This window comes from Monodon monoceros, unplaced genomic scaffold, assembly GCF_005190385.1.
Source record: "Monodon monoceros isolate NGI ecotype Baffin Bay Population unplaced genomic scaffold, NGI_Narwhal_1 Super_Scaffold_19, whole genome shotgun sequence".
In the NCBI taxonomy this organism is placed as follows: Eukaryota; Metazoa; Chordata; class Mammalia; order Artiodactyla; family Monodontidae; genus Monodon; species Monodon monoceros.
Window position 1 is genome coordinate 27,278,212 of NW_021703775.1, and position 21,575 is coordinate 27,299,786.

General features: G+C 34.0%; 1 protein-coding gene across 8 annotated transcripts in view; it reads left to right on the forward strand.

Annotated features, from left to right (window-relative positions):
* EXOC6B (exocyst complex component 6B) overlaps nt 1–21,575 on the forward strand; it is a 702,680-nt gene that overhangs the window by 352,555 nt on the left and 328,550 nt on the right. For all 8 annotated transcript variants that reach the window (XM_029232675.1, XM_029232678.1, XM_029232676.1 and 5 more), the window contains 4 exons: nt 10,625–10,696; nt 11,398–11,495; nt 13,085–13,190; nt 14,062–14,171. In XM_029232675.1, the coding sequence (XP_029088508.1) occupies nt 10,625–10,696; nt 11,398–11,495; nt 13,085–13,190; nt 14,062–14,171 (386 nt within the window). The remainder of the gene's footprint in view (nt 1–10,624; nt 10,697–11,397; nt 11,496–13,084; nt 13,191–14,061; nt 14,172–21,575) is intronic.

Genomic DNA, 21,575 nt, shown 5'->3' on the forward strand with positions numbered 1-21,575 from the left:
TTTAGTTATTTGTATATCTTCTTAGAATTTCCTGTTCCTATGCATTGCCTTTATTTTGTATTTTAATCGTTTTATTTTATATTTATTAGTAACGCATGGATGTTAATGTTTAACATTAACCTTAATCTGAATGTTAATCTCTAGTCTGATATATAGGTTGTAAATATTTCCTTAGTTTCATGTGTTTCTAACCTTTGATTTTCTTTTCCATGGCTTTACAGAAGTTTAAAATTTTTAATGGAGTTAAATTTATTGATCTTTAACCTTACTATTTATGTCTTCCTTATTCCAAATAAATGTAATTATTTGTCTATATTTAGTTTTAGTATTTCTGTAGTTACTTGTTTAACATATAATTCATAAACTAAAAGTTTATTTTAGTGTTGTGTGTGAGGTTGGACTTTATTTTGAAAATGACTCATCACCTCCAATAACATTATTGTGATAATCTGTTGTTTTATTCAGCTCAGGTTACCATAATGAAATATATAGATTGGGTAGCTTAAACAACAGAAATTTATTTTCTCACAGTTCCAGAGGCTGAAAGTCTGAGATCAAGGTGCCATCATGGTTGGTTTCTGGTAAGGACCCTCCTGGGTTTCAGATGATCACATTCTCATTGTGTTCTCACATGGCCCTTCCTCAGCATGTATTCTAGTGTCTTCTCCTTTTATAAGGACACCAATCCCATCAGATTAGGACCTTACCCATATGACTTCATTTGACTTTAATTATCTCTCCAAGGCCTCTTCTCCAAACAAGGCTACACTGGCACTAGGGCTTCAAAATAGAATTTCGGGGGGAATGCAGCATTCAGTTCATAAATGTCTGTCCTTTCCCAACCTATTTTGAAGGCCACATTTATCATAATATGTTATATAAATACTAAGATCTGTTTCTAGGCTCTGATTGCTGCCTGCCCCCTTCCTTCTCTCTATATGTCTTGAACCAGTACAACATTGTTTTGATTATTACATCTGATATAGTATGCTTTAATTTCTTATATGACATATATGTCCTATAAAATCCTCTTTTTAAAATATACTATTTACCTCCTTATTATTCTTCTAGGTTAATTTGAGAATCACTTTGTCACATCCCTTCCACCTCTTACCTCCCCCTAAAACTGACCTATAGTGTTAGTATGCAGTAAATCTGCAAATTTAAATGGAGATAATTGACATATTTCAGCATCTGGTATTTTTCAACAGGAATATATGTATTTTTCTCACTTATTTGCTTTTTTTTTTTTTTTTTTTTGCGGTACGTGGGCCTCTTACTGTTGTGGCTTCTCCCGTTGTGGAGCACAGGCTCCGGACGCGCAGGCTCAGCGGCCATGGCTCACGGGCCCAGCCGCTCTGCGGCATGTGGGATCTTCCTGGACCGGGGCACAAACCCGTGTCCCCTGCATCAGCAGGTGGATTTTCAACTGCTGCGCCACCAGGGAAGCCCTGCTTTTATATCTTTTGGTAAAATATTTTATGTGCTCCCTATCTAAGTCCTATTTTTGGTATTTTATGGTTTATTTCAGGTAGTATTTTGAGGAAGGTTTGTTTTTCATTCATATTTATTAACTAGTATTACTGTCATTCTATGGGAGAGAAGTCTTTGATTTTGTTTGTTTATTTTATATCTGTCCATTTCCCTGATTTCACCAATTTTATTTTTTTCCTGGGAAAAGGTGTTTTTCTTTTAGAAAACTTAGATTTCTTCCAAACAGTTTCTTTTTTTAAAGCAGTGGTTTTTCACATTTGAGAATGTGACAAATCTATAGGAGTCTCTCAGCAGGAAAATATACTCTTTTCCTCATCATGCAACCATACTTATTGTCATGAAGAATAAGACACTTTACAATATGCTGATTAAAGTGTATATCTATGGAGAAAATTAATCTTAATGGAATGTTTCCTTGTAGATCTACTGTGTATTCTTTTGAACTGAAGAATAAATGACAAAAATACCTTTAAAAAAATAGTTTAGCATCAGTCTACAGAGGCAGAAAGAAATTAGTGGTCTCCTAGGGCTGGGAATGGATATGAGGAATAAGTAGGTGATAGCTTAAGGGGCAGGGTTTCTCTTTGAGATGAAGAAAATGTTCTAAAACTGACTGTGGTTATGTTTGCACATGTCTGCAAAAATATTAAAAAAACTAAAAACTGTTGAATTACATACTTTAAATGGGTGAGTAGTATGGTATGGGAATTGTATTTCAACAGAACCATTAAAATAGAACTCAACATCACGTACTTACTGACTGAATCATTTTTATCCATTATGAGACAAAGTAGTTGATGCCACAGATACCAATTCTATTTTATGACACTATTTATTGTGTTACATTATCAGCAAGAAAGAAAAATAAGAACAACCTAAACATCAAAGCAAATCTCAAAAGGAAACATTATATCTGAGTGGTTATTTTTTGTAAAAAATCTGTATATTTTTCTAACTTTCTATGTCACTAATTAAAACTTTTTATATTTTCTGATTGAATTATCAGTCATTGCATAAATTGGAAACATTTTGAAAGATATAATATTCTCAGTGCTGATTTCAAAACATGATAAAAATCTTATGCAATCTTATACAATCTATCTCACTTAGAATTCAAATTTAGCAGTACCTGTATATTAAAAGAATAATATTCTAATACAAAGAATTCATATCAGGAATGGTTTAATATTAGAAGATCTGTTAATATAATTGCTAGTATGACTACCAATAAAATGATAAACAGATCATCTGATAATACTAGAAAGGTATCTTTTTACTATTTAAAATTATGGAACAATATAATTTGTGTGGCCAAAAATCCTCATGTTTTGTAGTTATTAAATATTGGACATTTTTTCTTATTATGTGATGGGCAGACAAGAGTGTGTACTGTAATAGTGGGGTTTTTTTTTGTGTGTGTGATTGATTGATTGATTTTAACATCTTTATTGGAGTGTAATTGCTTTACAATGGTATGTTAGTTTCTGCTTTATAACAAAGTGAATCAGCTATACATGTATATGGAATCTAAAAAAAAAAAACGGTTATGAAGAACCTAGGGGCAGGACAGGGATAAAGACACAGACGTAGAGAATGGACTTGAGGACACAGGGAGTGGGAAGGGTAAGCTGGGACAAAGTGAGAGAGTGGCATGGACATATATACACTACCAAATGTAAAATAGATAGCTAGTGGGAAGCAGCCGCATAGCACAGGGAGATCAGCTCCGTGCTTTGTAATAGTGGTTTTATACGCACCCACATCCATACCCACCCCCCCCCACACACACATATTTTCAATTTCTTTGAGTCAAAGGGTGTACTAAGCATATATGTCGTGCAGCTCTCTAACCAAATTGCTATTGAAATAACATGTAAGAAAAACTAAAAAGAGAAACACTGCAGAGTACCTCTATAGGCCAGAAGTTTTGAAAAATTTCTTTGAATTTAGAAAACAGAAGGAATCAGAATAATGACTCCACCTGAGAAAAGAAAATATTACATTAAATATGGTGTAGAGGGTATTGTCAAAGTAGGAAACATTGTTCCAAATGGAATCTAGGAACACTCTAAATTCAGTCAACAAATGTTATGAGCAGGAATGAGGCTGCGAGAAATCTTAAGTGAAATTATTTAGAGGTCTACCTTCTAAAAATCTTGGCTAGACAGCAGGTTACCCAATTCCTTTGGCCAACCTTACCATCAACATAAAGAGATGATAACATGATTAGTGAAGTTCTCTAGTACTACTTTTTGAGCAAGGTGATTCATCTGCCCCACCCACCTACAAAGAGCCTGTAGTCAGTTTTTGGAAAACAGACTTAAAAGCTGCAGAGGGTGAAACCCATACCGGTTATACATACTAGTCAATCTAGTCCTTCATTTCTAAACATAAACAAATGCCGAGTTGTAGAATATTTGAGGAAAACCAGTTACATCAAGTAGAAGACAATAATAAACAAATTGCATAGCTATTCTTTAGCAAATACAAATAACTCATGGACTAGGAGATAAATTTATAAAATAATAATTATTTCTCATTTTAGGAATATAGGAAGCTAGGTCATTCATAGCAGCTGTTCAGCTTGAAACAACTAAAAGTACTGCTTTATGTACTGCATATAAGATGTTTAAGTCTAGAGTGCTTAGTAAGGTTATTAAGGAATTACCAGGCCAAATCCAGGGGAGATTGAGAGTCCAGAGGTCCAGAAAGATAGACTTAAACACTTAAGCTGCATTTGCCTTGAGGTTACTTGTTAGTCCAGGCAATTTGTACTCAGATTTGATAGTCTCTGGGGCCTATCTGGGATGGAGAGTCTAATATGGTGCCCTCCCCCACATTAAACTGGAAAGAACTATTCTTTTCAGGTTAAGACTGAATCAGAAGTAAGTAAGAGAGCAGTCAAAATTCTTCCCTTAAAGAAATCTTCAGGTCTAGGGAGTTATTTTCTTGAATTCCTATCTTACATAAACTCTTGGAGAATAGAAAAGAGGAAACACCAACTCATTTTATGAGGTGTGTGTAATCTTGATGATGAAGCCAGATGAGGATAGTACAAGAACTCATAAACTCATAAATATACAGACTCATTCATAAATATAGATCAGAAATCTTAAATAAAATATTAGAAAACAGAATTCAGCAGTTTATAAAGAGCTTTAATATGTTGAGTTTATTATAGCAAATGCAAGCTTAGTTCAATATTACAAAGTCTATTAACATAATTTAATGAATTAATAGATTAAAGGACAAAAATTATGTAATCATTTCAATAGATACAGAACAGCATTTAATAAAACACACCATAAATTCATGGTAAGATCTCTTAGTAAATTGAAAACATAAGAGAATTTCTTTAAACTGATAAAAATCTATCCTCAAAAACCTATAATAAGTATCATATTTAATTACCATCACTCCTATTTTGTATTGTATTAGAAGTTGTGCTTACTGTTGTAAAGATAGAAACATAAATAAATTAAAAAATACACCTTTGAAAGGAAGAAACAAAATTGTCATTTTTGCAGATGATATATTTTTGTACATTGAAAATTCAAAGAATTTACAGAAAATTTATTACAATTAATGGAAGAGGTTAGCATGTTCCCTGATACAAAATCATTATGCAAAATCAACTGTCATTTTATAAACCACGAGTAAAAGTTGAAAAGTTAAAATTTTTAAAAGATAAAATTGATACAATAGCATACATTAAAAGTAGTAGAAATATATCTAGCAAAATATGTTCAAGACCTCCATGGAGAAAATTCTAAAATGTTTTTGAGAGTCGAAAAGGAATTAAAGAGGACCTAAATAAAATTGAAATAGCATGTTCATTGATTGGAAGAGTTATTATTGTAGATATCTGTTCTCTTAAAATTGATCTATAAATTTAATTTAGTGGCAGTCAGAATCTCAATAATCTTATTTTTGGGAGGATGAGTACCTTTGCAATCTGATTGTAATATATTGGAGTGTAATTGCTTTACAATGGTGTGTTAGTTTCTGCTTTATAACAAAGTGTATCAGTTATACGTATACATATGTTCCCATATCTCTTCCCTCTTGCGTCTCCCTCCCTCACACCCTCTGCATCCCACCCCTCTAGGTGGTCACAAAGCACCGAGCTGATCTCCCTGTGCTATGCGGCTGCTTCCCACTAGCTATCTATTTTACGTTTGGTAGTGTATATATGTCCATGCCACTCTCTCACTTTGTCACAGCTTACCCTTCCCTCTCCCCATATCCTCAAGTCCATTCTCTAGTAGGTCTGTGTCTTTATTCCTGTCTTACCCCTAGGTTCTTCAGGACATTTTTTTTTCCCTTAGATTCCATATATATGTGTTAGCATACGGTATTTGTCTTTCTCTTTCTGACTTACTTCACTCTGTATGACAGACTCTAGGTCCATCCACCTCACTACAGATAACTCAATTTCGTTTCTTTTTATGGTTGAGTAATATTCCATTGTATATATGTGCCACATCTTCTTTATCCATTCATCCGATCATGGACACTTAGGTTGTTTCCATGTCCTGGCTATTGTAAATAGAGCTGCAATGAACATTTTGGTACGTGACTCTTTTTGAATTATGGTCTTAAGCCAGTACAAAAGCCAGGAACAGCTAAGAGACTCCTTAAGACTGAGATAAGGTAGGTGGGTTTTCTCTACTGGATATCAAGACTTAATTTAGAAATCTTATTAAATGAGTACCAGACACTCCGGTACCATCATTGGATAAATAATGAAACAGAATATAGGGCCTCCAAAAAAGATCTTTGATATTTATAAAAGAGATAGTATTGCAGGTCAGTGGGTAGAGGACAGACATTTCAATGAATAGTACTGGGACAGTTGAGTATCAGTATGGGGGAAATAATATACCAAAAAATGAGTTTCAGATTGATAAAATATCAAAATGTAAGGCCATAAATCTTTCAGAAGATAGTATAAGAGAATATCTTTATGATTCAGGTTAGGGAAGGAATTCCTAACTAAAATACCAAAGGCACTAACCAGAAAGGAAAAGATTCATACATTAAATATTAAGCTGCGTTAAAGCTGTAAGAAAAAACAAAAAAATGAAAGATAGTAGATAAAATAAGCTATATGATGAGAAATGATGTTTTCAACACAAAATCAGCAAAGAACTAACATAAAACATACAAAAATTTCACTATTCATCATGACAATAGAGACAGACAATAGAAAAAACAAGCAAAAGATTTAAACAGATACTTCACTAAGGAAGGAATTCACTTGGCTGAGAAACATGTGAAAGATGCTCAACTTTAGTGCATCATTGAAATGCAAATTAAAACCAAATGAGATAACATTATGTAAGAATTAATAACACAAATGTTGATAAGGATATGAAGTATTCAGAACCCCTTTGAAAAAAATTAGCATCATCTTTTAAAATCGAAGATCCTCATGAACCAGAAATACTTCTCCTAACTATATTCCCTTGAGAAGCTTGCCCTAATGCACCATAATACACATGCAAGAATATTCATTCCAGCATTGTTGAATTTTCAAAATTAGAAATGACTTAAATGTCCATTGGTAATAAAATGAACAATCTGGGTTAAACTCCTAACATGGAATATTATACAGCATGAAAATGCCCACACTATAGCTATATACAGTAGCATGGATGAATTTCACAAGTATAATGTTGAATTATAAAAGCAAGACAGAAATTTATACATACAGATTTTTTCCACTTACATCATATTGAGAAAGAAAATATTGAGTAAGACTGAGTATTTAGATGGTTACAAAGCAATGAAATTAAGAGAATGAACTGACAGGCATATGTGATAAAGGTCTGGTACTGAAAATATATAGAGAACTCTTAACACTCAACAGTAAGAAAAAAATTTAAAAACGGGCCCAATTAAAAAACAGGCAAAAGTTCTGAACAGATACCTCACCAAAGAAGATATTCAAATGGCAGGAAAGCATACAAAAGATGCTCAACAACATATGTCCTCAGGGAATTACAAATTAAACAACAATGAGCTACCACCACACACCCATTAGAATGGCTAAAATACTGACAACACCAAATGCTGAAGAGAATGTGGAACAGCAGGAACTCTCATTGTTGATGGGAATGGAAAATGGTACAGCCAGCTTAGAAGAGAGTTTGGCAGTTTCTACAAAATGAAACATACTCTTACTATATGATCCAGCAAGTACACTCTAGGTATTTGCCAAATGAGTTGAAAACTTATGTTAACACAGAAACCTGCCCACTCATGTTTTTAACAGCTTATTCATAATAGCCAAAACCTGGAAGCAACCAAGATGTCCTTTAGCAGGTGAATGGATAAACTCTGGTACATTCTTATAATTGAATATTTATTCAGTGGCAAAAAAGAAATGGTCTATCAATCCACAAAAAGACGTGGAGGAAAGTTAAATGCATATTGCTAAGTAAAAGAACCCAATCTGAGAAGGCTATATACTCATATGATTCCAACTATATGACATTCTGGAAGAGGCAAAATTATGGAGACAGTAAAAAGATCAGGGTTGCCAGGATTTGGGAGAGGGATGGAGGGATGAATAAGTGGAAGACAGGGAATTTTTAGAGCAGTGAAACTATTCTCTACAATATTGTAATGGTGGAATATGTCATTATACATATGTTAAAACCTGTAGATTATATAACACAAAGAGTAAACTCTAATGTAAACTATGGACTTCAGTTAATAACAGTGTGTCAGTGTTGGTTCATCAGCTGTACCAAATGTTACCGCACTAATGTAAGATGTTATAATAAGGGAATCTGTGCATGAATTTCTGTGTGAAGGGATATATGGGAACTCTGTACTTTCTGCTCAGTTTATCTGTAAATACAAAACTGCTCTAAGAAATAAAGTTTATTAAGTTAAAAAGTACAAAGAAGCAAAAACATGAAGGAAAGACATGGAAATGATTATCATAAATGTCATGATAATGTTTTCCTGAGTGGAGAGGAAAGAAGTTGTTTTGGAGCTTCTGGCATGCTGGTGCTATTTAGTTTTGTTTGCCTGGTGAAGTTGTACATATAGGTTTTATTTATTATTTTCTTTATGTATACTATATTCACAATTTTAAAAAATGTGGTAAGGAGGAAAAGGAAGGAAGCAAGCCACAGAAGGATAGAAATCAAAGATAAACATTGCTTTCTTGGAAATTTATGACTACCATAATAGAGAAATTTAATTCAAAGATTAAATAGATAAAATGGCATATCATTCTGTGATCAAGAAGACAAAATCAAATATATATCCCAAAATATAGAGTGAAGACACAAAGAGATGGAAAATATGAATGGAAAGTTAAGGAACATGGATAATTGATGTAGATTTTTGGTTGTATCTAATAGGGATTTAGAAAGAAAGAACAGTCACAAAGCAGGGGACTTAAATAATTAAATAAAAGAGGGAAATTTCCCTGCATTAAAGAAAGACTAGATTATTACAGTTGAAAGGATGCATTTTTTTGGTCAGGCAGGGTAAATTATGGCAGACAGTTTTCTCGCATCTGAAATTGTGTATTTTAGTTTGAGTGCAAAAGAAAGGCATTTCCAAACACATGAGGGTTCAAAGTTTACTTTTCACCCATCCTGTCTTACTGGTGTTTTACCAAAGATGAAAAAGAAATTCCAAATACAAGATGGGATGGGAGTAAATAAATGTGTGCAAAAATGAGAGTAAAACTCATAGATAAATCTAAATAACTGATTGTTTGATTATTTGTAAAGCTTATGCTATTAAGAATCCCTAAAAGAGGAGAAGCTTAAGTTTAAAACATTTTTTAGATGAAAACCCCAGATTATTTCAAATAAACAGTGGGCAGAAAGTATATAACATTAATAACCAGTATAAGATAATTTGAAAACACTGATCCAATGAAAAACAGGAAAGGAAACAAAAAAGAAAGAAGAAATCATTGAAAATAGAAAACTTAAAATAAGATGGCTAGAATAGGTCCAAATATGTAAGTATTCATGAGAAATGCCAGAGTTGGAAAGTATTATAGTTTGGTTACTAAGAGAGATTCATACATTAAGATTACACAGAAAGATTGAAAATAAAGAATGGGGAGCAAAAAGGACAATATTCTTCAAGAAAATTGGATTGAAGTTAAAGACCATTAAATGGGAGAAGAGAGGAACATTTGTTTTGATATTATTTTTAACCCACCAAAAAGACAATAACCCATTTACTGGGAACAAGCAAGCATCAGTATGTATATAAACAAAAACTGTTAAGTAGTAGGAAGAGAAACCAAGGGACCACACCATTGTGGGAGAATTCAATGCTCCTTCAGGAACTGAGCAATTAAGTAGAGGGCAAGTAATCAAACTGTAATTAAGAGAATTTGAATATCAAAGTCACTGAAAAATAGTGCCATATACATCTTTGTAGCTTGTCCGCAGAAGGTATCTTCAATGTCATTTCAGTTTTCAAATTTGTTGATAAGAGATTATACATGGACTTTTTGTAATTTGTATTTTCCTCTGTATTGTTTAGTTTTGTTTTCTCTTTGTTGTTTAATTGGACTTAACTGTGATTTGTCTATTTTATTGATTTTATGTTTAACTTGAGCTTTTGGTTTCATTGATCAAATCTTTCATGTCTTCTCTATGTCATTAATGTCTGCTTTTTATTTTATCAGTTTTGTTCTCTCATTTATGGTTTATTTTGGCTTTTTTGGCCTAGCTTCATGAGTTGAGTGGTTAGTTTGTTTATTTTAAATCTTTTATGTTTTCTAATGTTCACATATAAAGATGTAATTTGTTTTTAAAATGGTGTTAGCTGCATTCTATAGGTTTTGATTTGAACTATTTCATTGCTGTTCATTTTTAAATAATCTGCAATATCAATTTTGATTTCTTCTTTAACCAAACAGTTATTTAGAAGTGTGTTTTAAAATTTCCAAGTGTTAAAAATGTAGATCATGGATTATTGGAGTCTTTACTCACTCTTCCCTGGCTGAATCTGGTGTTACTTTAAACCAGGAAGGTTTTCCAGAGAGCGTTTACCAGGTGCAGCATTAAGCAGTTGAGTAAATCAAAATTTACTTTTATTTTTGATAAATGTGTTTTTTCTCATTGTCTTTTATTTCCTTTAGTCTTACTGCTCTGATCCAAACCTCGTGTTAGATTTGAAGAACCTCATTGTGCTTTTTGCTGACACACTTCAGGTTTGTGGTTTATGTTTACACAGACTTATCTAGAAGAGTGTTTCATCATCTCTAAATCTTTTCATTGTCTATCTAAGCTTGAGTAAGTAACTTTTAGTTTTTAGTTGTGTTTCTTCTTTTCCTAAAGCTAGAACTTTTTATCTCTTTGTAGCATTTCCTGCTCATCACCTTGACCGTTTATGTTCTCATAAATTGTTCTCATCCCCCTTTTTTTCTCAAGGCAAATCAATTAATTGAACTCACTACCTTAGTTCTTCAAAATGTCCTTAATTCAGATCTAATGTCTGAGTGATTTTGGAGTTTCATAACTACTGTTTTAAATAATGAACCACATATTATATCCAATAGAATAGCATTAGAAGTGGGTGAGATTGGTAGCATTCTCATTTTCTCTCTCTATTCCTGAAGGTTGCTAAGATTTACAGAAGGAGTTGTAGGGAAAACTTAGCTGACATTTATACCCAGTATATATTAATTTTAATGTTCATCTTTTAATTTTTTTCTGACTGGCTTATATTGGTATATATCTTTTAATTCTTAAGAATGAACACTAGATATTAGGTGGGAATGAAAGATTTTTCTTATCATGGTTTTATTTAAATTGTTGGCCAAAGAACAAAAATATCTTTCAGTGCCTAATCTCTCATGTTGCTTAAAAAAATCACCTTATGAAATGAAGCTATTTTCTTATTTTGTTTCAGGTGTATGGTTTTCCTGTAAATCAGCTTTTTGACATGCTGTTAGAAATCAGAGATCAATATAGTGAAACTTTGCTAAAGAAGTGGTCAGGTATTTTCAGGTGAGAAATTGTCTATAGTGTGTGTGTGCGCACGCACGTGTGTGCATGCATGTGTGTACACACGTCTTTATACATAAGGTTTTTCAGATGTAATAAGCAACAAGTATATGTGGCTTATTTTTTCTAGCTCTGATCCCAGTTATGATTAAGAATTCAAATAAGGTGTAGTGGTGTCCCAAATAAAGTTCCCGAGATATCCAGTCTCAGTATATTAGTACCTACTATGTGAGGAGTCCCCAGATCCCATTTTGGCTTTTTTGTTTCCTTGAATGAACGTCATATACCTTGGTTCATACCAACCAGATCACCTTGTGTCTTCTTAATCTGTTTTTTGATTTTCTCTTTGAGGATCATGCCCAGTCTATGTCTCACTTGTAAGGTAGTGGCTTTTGAGCCCTTTCAAGTAATTTAGTTTTTTTGGAACTTTTTTAAAGACTCACTCACGTGATTCCTCATCATCTTTATTCTCTTATACCCAGAGAAGAGATTTATTACAATCCAGTATTTGAAGCATATTATTTAAATAGTTACTGCAACATGCATACAACAATAAGAAAATTATTGTATTACACCTCCACTTACAAATGTTTCCTTGCACTGTTTTCCTGGCACACAACTCATGTCAGCTCACTTGTTTCTTCTCCTTTTGCACCTTTACTCCTTAAAGTGATCTTTCTGCTTACTGTAAGACCTCTTCCCCAGATCAGCTTTCCCTACTTTCAGGTTCGTATAGCTTTAAGATATTACATTGTCCCTTTAATCTTACTCTTCACATTTTATGAACATGTCTCTGATAATTATGTAGTGCAACTCATTTATATATTAATATAAGCATTTGTGTTTCTAAAAGCCCAGTTTATTAATGATACAGTTTTATTTAGAGGAGGATTATCTCTTGAAAATTAGTAACATGATATATCCATGGTTTTAAGAACGTCTGATCTGATGCCTTCAGTAAATTTCTTTTTTGGTTTTGGTAGTATGGTCTCTGCTTTTAGAGAACCTCCAGTCCAGTTAAGGAGGCGAAACCTATGGATGAAGAAAAAGTCATTCTTAATATAGAGCAGTAGATGAAGTAAATGAACATAATTTGGATTTATTATAGAACTTGCTTCTCCTCATCTGCCAGTTTTGAAAGTTAGATCTAGTACAGAATTAAAGAACATAATCAAAAATGTCTTATTTTTTAATAAAAGCAAATAAAACCTCTTTGCCTTCTCCAGAGCTCACATTCTTTTATTATTTACTTCTCACTTGCCTTAAGGCTTCAACATGTTGCCTTAAAATTTTCTGTCTGACCTGTAAATCTCAAATACTATGAGGTCATGTTTATAATTGTGTTCCATTTGTTTTAGAATGTAATTTTCCTTCTGTCTTTATTTTTTTTTTTTAAAGATGTCCTTACCTGAGACCAAATAGCTGTATTATAAAAGGAATAGATTAGGGACTGGGAAATATTTATTTTGGGTTGAGGTGGATATACAACTCTTGGAGCTCATCTGAAAATTATTTGTGATCACTGTAGTGATTAACTAACCCTTCTTTCCTTTTTACCTCCTCCCTTCCTGTCTTCTGTATTTTCTTTATAGAAACATACTTGATTCTGACAACTACAGTCCTATACCAGTAACAAGTGAAGAGATATATAAAAAGGTGGTAGGACAATTCCCATTCCAAGATACAGAGCTGGAAAAGGTAAGGAACACTTTAAAATAAACTTCTCTGATTTGGCATCCCCTTAAAGCTTTCTTTGTATCAGTCTCGTTAAAGGCATAACTTCTAACTCAATGGGTTAGAAATCTAAAACACCTTCAAAGGATGATTTTTGGGCTTAGAAGGGCTTAGAAGAGCAGAAGTTCCTGTTTGGGGAATCAGTAAATGGCTTTGGGGTATTGTCACCTCTGAAGTGTTTGGGGGATTTCTGGAAGTGTTCCATTTTGGCTTACACTTTCAAATACTTTCTTTTATTATACTTTTAGGACATTTTATCCCCAAAACATACAGTAGAATTTACCATACTATATAACTGTATTGGTTTTGACAATGCATTGAGTCATGTATGTGCTACTACAATAATGATACAGAACAGTTCCATGATTCCAAAAAATTCCCTCATGCTACACCTTGTTAATCAGTTCCTTCTCTAACCCCCAGCCTTTGCCAACCACCAGTCTTGTTGCTATCCATCACTTTTGCCTTTTCTAGAATGCCTTATAAATGGAATCATATAGTATGTAACCTTTTGAGACTGGCTTCTTTCACTGAACATAATGCTTTTGAGATTCATCTAAGTTGTTGCATGTATCAGTAACTCATTACTTTTTATTGCTGAAAATGTATCACAATTTATTTATCAGGTTTTGGAGGACATTTGAATTATTGTTTATTTAATCTTATTCTTTTTAGTATCAGAAAACTTTCACAAATATATTTCTTTTAGTTTGAGATTGTTAAGCAAGCAGTTCACAGTGTGGAAGAAAATTTCCTTTGCATTTTAATTAATTTATAAGTATTTTCAATGTATGTTGGTTTGTGACTTGGCTTTCATTAATTCTTGCTTTTACAGCAACCATTTCCAAAAAAGTTTCCATTCTCTGAATTTGTGCCAAAAGTTTACAACCAAATTAAAGAATTTATCTACGCCTGTCTGAAGTTTTCAGAAGATCTTCATCTAAGGTATAGTATGAAACAATGGAAATACAACAGATAGTGAGATTATGGCTCCATATACATAAATATTCTGGAATACTTTTGATGTTCCCTTAGCTCTTATTTTGAAAGTCTTAATATTAGCCCTTTACAGTGTGGCACTGCTATATTTATATGGTCATGGTGAAAGGGAAAGTTGGAAACTCTTGAATAATTTCTTTTTGTTTATATTATTTACTTTATTCTCTGCTATTTTCTTTACAGATTTGCATTTCAACACTATCTAGTGAGAATTCACTAGAAAAGAGTAGTATAATATACTACTTTTTTACATTCTGTTTGATGAAAATTTAAGGCCCGTAGGGGAGTAGCATGTAAAATTCTTTGGAAATACCATTCTTTCCAAATATTCTCTGGACTTGTTAAAGGAATTCATATCTCCTTTAAGTTTAATTACTTCACTAACGTATATTGAGCCTGTTTATGTACCAGATGCATCCTGCTTTTTGGGGATGCAGGATTAACAGACAGTTTTTTGCCCTTAGATATCATCAGTATTTACTGAGGATAATAGACATGGAAATAGACAGTTAAAATATACCATGGTGAGTGTTGTAATATGTATAGTGTGCTTGCAAAACACTGAGAAGAACACTTAATTCATCTTAAAGAATTTGAAGGAGAATGATTGGCTTTTTAAAGGAGCCTCCTCCTCTCAGTGAGTATCACCGTTCGCCCATATTGGAAATCCAAGAATCATTTTCAACTCCTATTTTCTATTAATAACTATTTTTCTTAAAAATAAAGTTTCAGATATTGGTCTAAATTTTTATAAACCCTTCATGAATATGTTATTACATCTATAAAACTCAAAATAGTACTTATCTATGAGGTACTAGGGAGCATACTCCATTGTTACAGAGGAGGAATGTGAGGGAAAGAGAGATTAAGTAACTTCATGAAGGTCACACAGGGAGTAAGTATTCAAGCCAGGATTCAAATCCAATCAGCATCAGCATCAACAAAATAATTACTGCCATGTTTCTAAACCTTATTCTTTGGCAATCATATTGTGAAGTATTTTACATGCATTATCTCAAGAATTTATAATATTTCTTTGAGGTAAGCACTAATTATTACCATGTAACAAATGAGGGCAGTACTCATTTGTAAATGAGCCTCTCTAAATCTAATTGAGGACAAAATTACATCGATTTCTTTTTTTCAGTTTTTTTTTTTTTTCTTTAAAGTTTTCTCTTCCCAGTATGGCTGCTTTAATTCATGTTGTAGTCATATTTGTCTTGGACTATTTAAGTAGTCTCCTAATTGTTCTTTTACCTCTAACTTTACTTTCCCAACCATCTGTCCTTTCGTTTTCCTTATTCTATTCTGTATGTCCCCTAGAGTAAGTTTTCTAAAATCAAATCTTACCATTTAACTTTATTCTTCTCACCTTTGCAGAGATTTCTCATGGCATACTCTAGCCTGACATATTTGTCTATCTGCCTCCTCCCCCATTCCTTGACCTAGTCCCCTGTACCTTTTCCAGATTCATATCTCAGGGTAATTTCCCTGTCACCCCATGCTTCAGTCATACCAGCCTGTTTGCTATTTTCTGATCATAACATGCTATTTTTTATCTCTCTTAATTTGCTCTTGATTTTCTCTCTACTTGAATTTATTTCTTCTCTTCTGAAGCTCCTGGCTCACTTCTAACCATCTTTAAAGATTCCGTTTAAATATCATGTGCTGAATGAAGCTTTTTGACCACTTCCACCCCTAATGGAGTTGATCTGCTGACTCCTTTGTGCTACTTCGGTAATCTCTGAATACTGTCATTATAGCTCATCTTAGATTTTATTGCCCTATTGTATCTATGCGTTTCTGTGTGTGCTAGACTATAAGCTCCTTTGTTTATTTATTTGTTTTATTCATCATGCATTGTGAGTAATCTATTATTTGTGAGATGGTGCTTGGTAGTAAGGACATTAAGTTGCTGAAAATGCATGTCTTCGAAGAGTACCTACTGTAATTGAGGAACTGTGCAATTATTATTAAGTGATGAAAATATACAGCAACAAAATAAGAACCAAGTCTGAGACAAATTGAGGATGTAAGAAAAGGCCTCTTGAAGGGTAGAAACATTTTAAGTTTTGTTCAGCACAATATCCTCTGCACCCAGCTTAGTAAATTTTAAAGGAAGGAGGGGAGGGAGGGAGGGAGGAAGGAAGGAAGGAAGGAAAGAAGGAAGGAAGGAAGGAAGGAACAGGAAAGAAAGAAGGAAAGAAAGAAGTGAGTGGATGTATGGTGTGCCACACAACTCTGAAAATAGACAATTGGAAAATAGTTTTGGTTACTTGCTTGATAGCCATTCTTACTAAGTAAAAAAATGAAACACAGGGTTTGTGTAATTAATTAGTTCTTTTCTCTGAAAATGAGATTGATTTCATAGAAATGTTCTTTTGGAAATGAGATTATCTTTGGAAATTATAAACCAAAACTTTTTTACCCTTCAAATGACCACCATCAAATTACTTAGTACCAGAGAATGGTCTCTAAGGTACTTTTTGGTACGTTACTGTATGTAAATTATTACAAGTTCATTGCATAATGACTTCTTCTATCCTTTTTTGGAGGAAAGATAATATGGTAAAGGGATAATCTGAGTAAATTGTTCAGAAGTCTTTTTACTGCTTAACTATATTAAGTTTTTGCCTGAAAACTCCTTTGATATGTTTAACATTGACAGTTTAAAAAAAAATATTCAGTTTGGCAGGGGTTGGTTTACAGATGCCTTTTACTCTTCAATTGCTGTTTATCTTATTTCCTGGGCTACATTTACATTATAACCTGGAGTGACAGAAATCACTTTGGCAATCCTAGCTGTCATTGTGGGGAGATTATATTATGAGGTGTAAGACATAATATGAATAAAAACAGTTTTCTTAAACACAAGGCTCTCAAAACAGGAAAAACTACTGTATTGAGATTCTTATGGGGACTTCATGGTGGCGCAGTGGTTAAGAATCCGCCTGCCAATGTGGGGGGCACGGGTTCGAGCCCTGGTCCGGGAAGATCCCACATGCTATGGAGCAGCTAAGCCCATGTGCCACAACTACTGAGCCTGTGTTCTAGAGCCCGCAAGCCACAACTACTGAGCCCACATGCCACAACTACTGAAGCCCATGTGCCTAGAACCCGTGCTCCACAACAAGAGAAGCCACTGCAATGAGAAGCCTGCACACTACAACGAAGAATAGCCCCCGCTCGCCACAAATAGAGAAAGCCCGCGCACAGCAACAAAGACCCAATGCAGCCAAAAATAAACAAATTTATAAGAAAAAGATAGATTCTTATGAAGCTTTAAGCATAATTATTTTCTTAAATCAAACTTTAATTTCTTTTCCTAGCAAGAATTTTGTCTTTTACATTGAACAGAGGATACTGAGAAAGATTACAGATTTTGAATACATATGTAATTGTATGAATTCTGAGGACACAAAATTTATTTGAAAGTTTATTTTAAAAACAGCAAGTAAATGGCATTTCTATGGTAAAATAATGTTCTATCATTTGCACTTGACTTAAAAAATAGAATACACATATATATATGCAGATCTTTTTTTAAGTTATAAAATTAGATCTCTGTAAAGAACTTGAGAGATATAGAATAGCACATAGAAGAAAAATGTAAATGACCCAAAAGTCTACCACATTAATAACCACCCTTTCTATATGAGAATTTCTTTCTTTTTTCTTTTTTTTTTTTTAGTCTTTCTTCCTTGTGAATACATGCACAGCACTTTTTTTTTTTTAAAGCTAATTGCTATGAGATACTTCTACTTATGTCTACAGTATAGAAAGCTGGAAAGAGTATTGCTTCTTCCCAATCAAAACAGATAAACTACAAAATGAAAACTTTTCTGGAACCCATTAGAGAGCTGGAGTTATGGAGTGGCCAAATACCTGGAAATCCAAGTTGAGACTAGCCCCTCTCAGGAGAGAGTGACAGGATGCCCTAACCTCCCTCATTTGTGACAGAGCAAAGAAGAAAGGCATAGCTATCACACAGGTGAAAAAGAGGAAATCAACTAAAGAGTTAATGGATCAGTAATATCTTAGTTGGAGCTAAGATCTAGGAGGAATTTAACTCACTCATTGGCCTTTTCCATGGACCTCCACTGAGTGCTCATGAGAAAGACTGGGAGCTGGGTAAGAGATCAGAGAAAGCCATCAGTGATGTTACAGGCATAGAGGATGGGATCTGCCACTGCTCTGAGAAAGGCAGGAAGGCCTCCCCGCCGCCCCTGGTTTGGACCCTTCACTCATGTAGACCAAAAACTTTGTGACACTGGGGGATGGGCAGCAAACTCTTTCTGCAGAACACAGGTAAAGACCCATTGTTAAAACCGTGGAGAAGGTAAAAGAAAAAAAGCCTTTCAACTCTTGGGAGAAGGACAGAAAATAGTCCTGGGCTTAGGGTCTTATACCAGTACCATTAGAGGTCTTCTAATACTGGGAGAGGGCAGAAAATTTCTGCACTAGACCCACCACATATACAAGGCAGAGTTTGGCTGCCACTGGAAGGAAGGACAAGGATGTTGAGCAAGCTCCATCCCTTAGCATCAGGACACATGACCAGTCTAAAACTGAAGCTGGCCAGGACAGCAGAGTAAGTCCTTTGATCTCCACTAATAGTCCAGTAAGAACTAAGTAACAAGTGGTAGCAATCTACCACTAGGTGATGGGCAAGAATGTAGGGAAAGAGAGATCAATTCTGTATTGTAGGCATGTAGGTATAGCTGAAAAATGTGGATGATGCAGAAACTTTTTGAAAAACTTGAAAAACCTTCTGGGACCCCAGTAATCACACATAGGCCCATGCTATCATTAGAAAAATTTGGAATCTATGAAGCACTGAAGGTAATCATAGCAACAATAGGACCCAAACCCAGCTCAACTACTTATACTAATGGCCCAACAGAAGGAGAGAGATATAGGAGCACCTCAATATGTGAGGCAAATGCTAACAGCCATAAAAGAAGAAATTGACAGTAACACAATAGTAGTGGGGGACTTCAACAGCACACTTACATCAATGGACAGATCATCCAGACAGAAAATCAATACAGAAGCAGATCTTAAGTGACACATTAGATGGAATTAATTGATATTTATAGAGCATTCCATCTGAAAGCAGCAGAATACACATTCTTTTTAAGTACACATGGAAAATTCTCCAGGATAGACCACGTGCTGGGCCATAAAGCAAGCCTTGTGAAATTTAAGAAAATTGAAATCATATCAAGCATGTTCTCTGACCATAATGCTATGAGATTAGAAATCAACTACAAGAAAAAAAAACTGTAAAAAACACAAACACGTGAAACCTAAACAATATGCTACTAAGTAGCCAATGGATCACTGGAAAAATCAAAGAGGAAACCAAAAAATACCTAGAGACAAATGAAAATGAAAACAAGACAATCCAAAACCTATGGGACCGCAGCAAAAGCAGTTCTAAGAGGTAAGATCATAGCAATACTATCTTACCTCATAAAACAAGACAAATCCCAAATAAACAACCTGGTCTTAAATCTAAAACAACTACAGAAAGAAGAACAAACAAAACTCAAAGTTAGCAGAAGGAAAGAAATCATAAAGATCAGAGCATAAATAAATGAAATAGAGATGAAGGAAACAACAGAAAAGATCAATGAAACTAAAAGCCAGTTCTTTCAAAACATAAATAAAATTGATAAACCTTTATAGCCAGACTCATCAGGAAAAAAAGGGAGAGGGCTGAAATCAATAAAATTAGAAATGAAAAAAGGAGAAGTTACAACTGACACCACTGAAATACAAAGGATCATAAGAGACTACTACAAGCAACTGTATGCCAACGAAACGGACAACCTAGAAGAAAGGGACAAACTCTTAGAAAGGTACAGTCTCCCAAAACTGAACCAGGAAGAAATAGAAAACATGAACAGACCAACCAAGCAATGAAATTGAAACTGTGATTAAAAAACTCCTGACAAACAAAAGTCCAGGACCAGATGGCTTCAGAGGAGAATTCTATCAAACACTGAGAGAAGAGTTAACATCTATCCTTCTGAAACTGTTTCAGAAAATTGCAGAGGAAGGAACGCTTCCAAGCTCATTCTGTGAGTCCACCATCACCCTGATACCAAAACCAGACAAAAATAGCACCACAAAGAAGAGAAAATTACAGGCCAATATCATTGATGAACATAGATGCAAAAATCCTGAACAAAATACTAGCAGTCCAAGTCCAGCAATACATTAAAAGGCTCATACAGCATGATCAAGTGGGACTTATCCCAGGGATGCCAGGATTTCTCAGTATCCACATATCAATCAATGTGATATAGTACATTAACAAATTGAAGAATAAAACCCATGTGATCATCTCAATAGATGCAGAAAAAGCTTTTGACAAAATTCATCAACCATTTATGAAAAAAACTTTCCAGAAAGTGGAGATAGAGGGAACCTACCTCAACATAATAAAGGGCATATATGACAAACCCACAGCTAACATCGTACTCAGTGGTGAAAACTGAAAGCATTTCTTCTAAGATCAGGAACAAGACAAGGATGTCTACTCTCACCACTTTTATTCAACAAGTTTTGGAAGTCTTAGCCATAGCAATCAGAGAAGAAAAAGAAATAAAAGGAATCCAAATTGGAAAAGAAGTAAAACTGTCACTATTTGCAGATGACATGATACTATACATACAGAATCCTAAAGATGCTACCAGAAAACTACTAGAGCTCATCAGTGAATTCGGTAAAGTTGCAGGTTACAAAATTAACATACATAAATCAGTTGCATTTCTATACGTTAACAATGAAATATCAGAAAAATTAAGGAAACGATGCCATTTACCATCGCATCAGAAAGAATAAAATACCTAGGAATAAACCTACATAAGGAGGCAAAAGACCTGTATTCCAAAAACTATAATATGCTGATGAAAGAAATAGAAGATGACACAGACAACTGGAAAGATATACCATGTTCTTGGGTTAGAAGAATCAATATTATCCAAATGACTATACTATCCAAGGTAATTTACATATTCAATGCAATTCCTATCAAATTACCTATGTCATTTTTCACAGATCTAGAACAGAAAATCTTAAAATTTGTATGGAAACACAAAAGACCCTGAATAGCCAAAACAATCTTGAGGAAGAAAAATGGAGCTGGAGGAATGAGGCCCCCTGACTTTAGACTATACTATAAAGCTACAGTAATCATATCAGTATGGTACTGGCACAAAGCCAGACTTATAGATCAGTGGAACAGGATAGAAGGCCGAGAAATAAACCCACACACCTATGGCCAATTAATCTACGACAAAGGCGGCAAGATTATACAATGGAGGAAAGACAGTCTCTTCA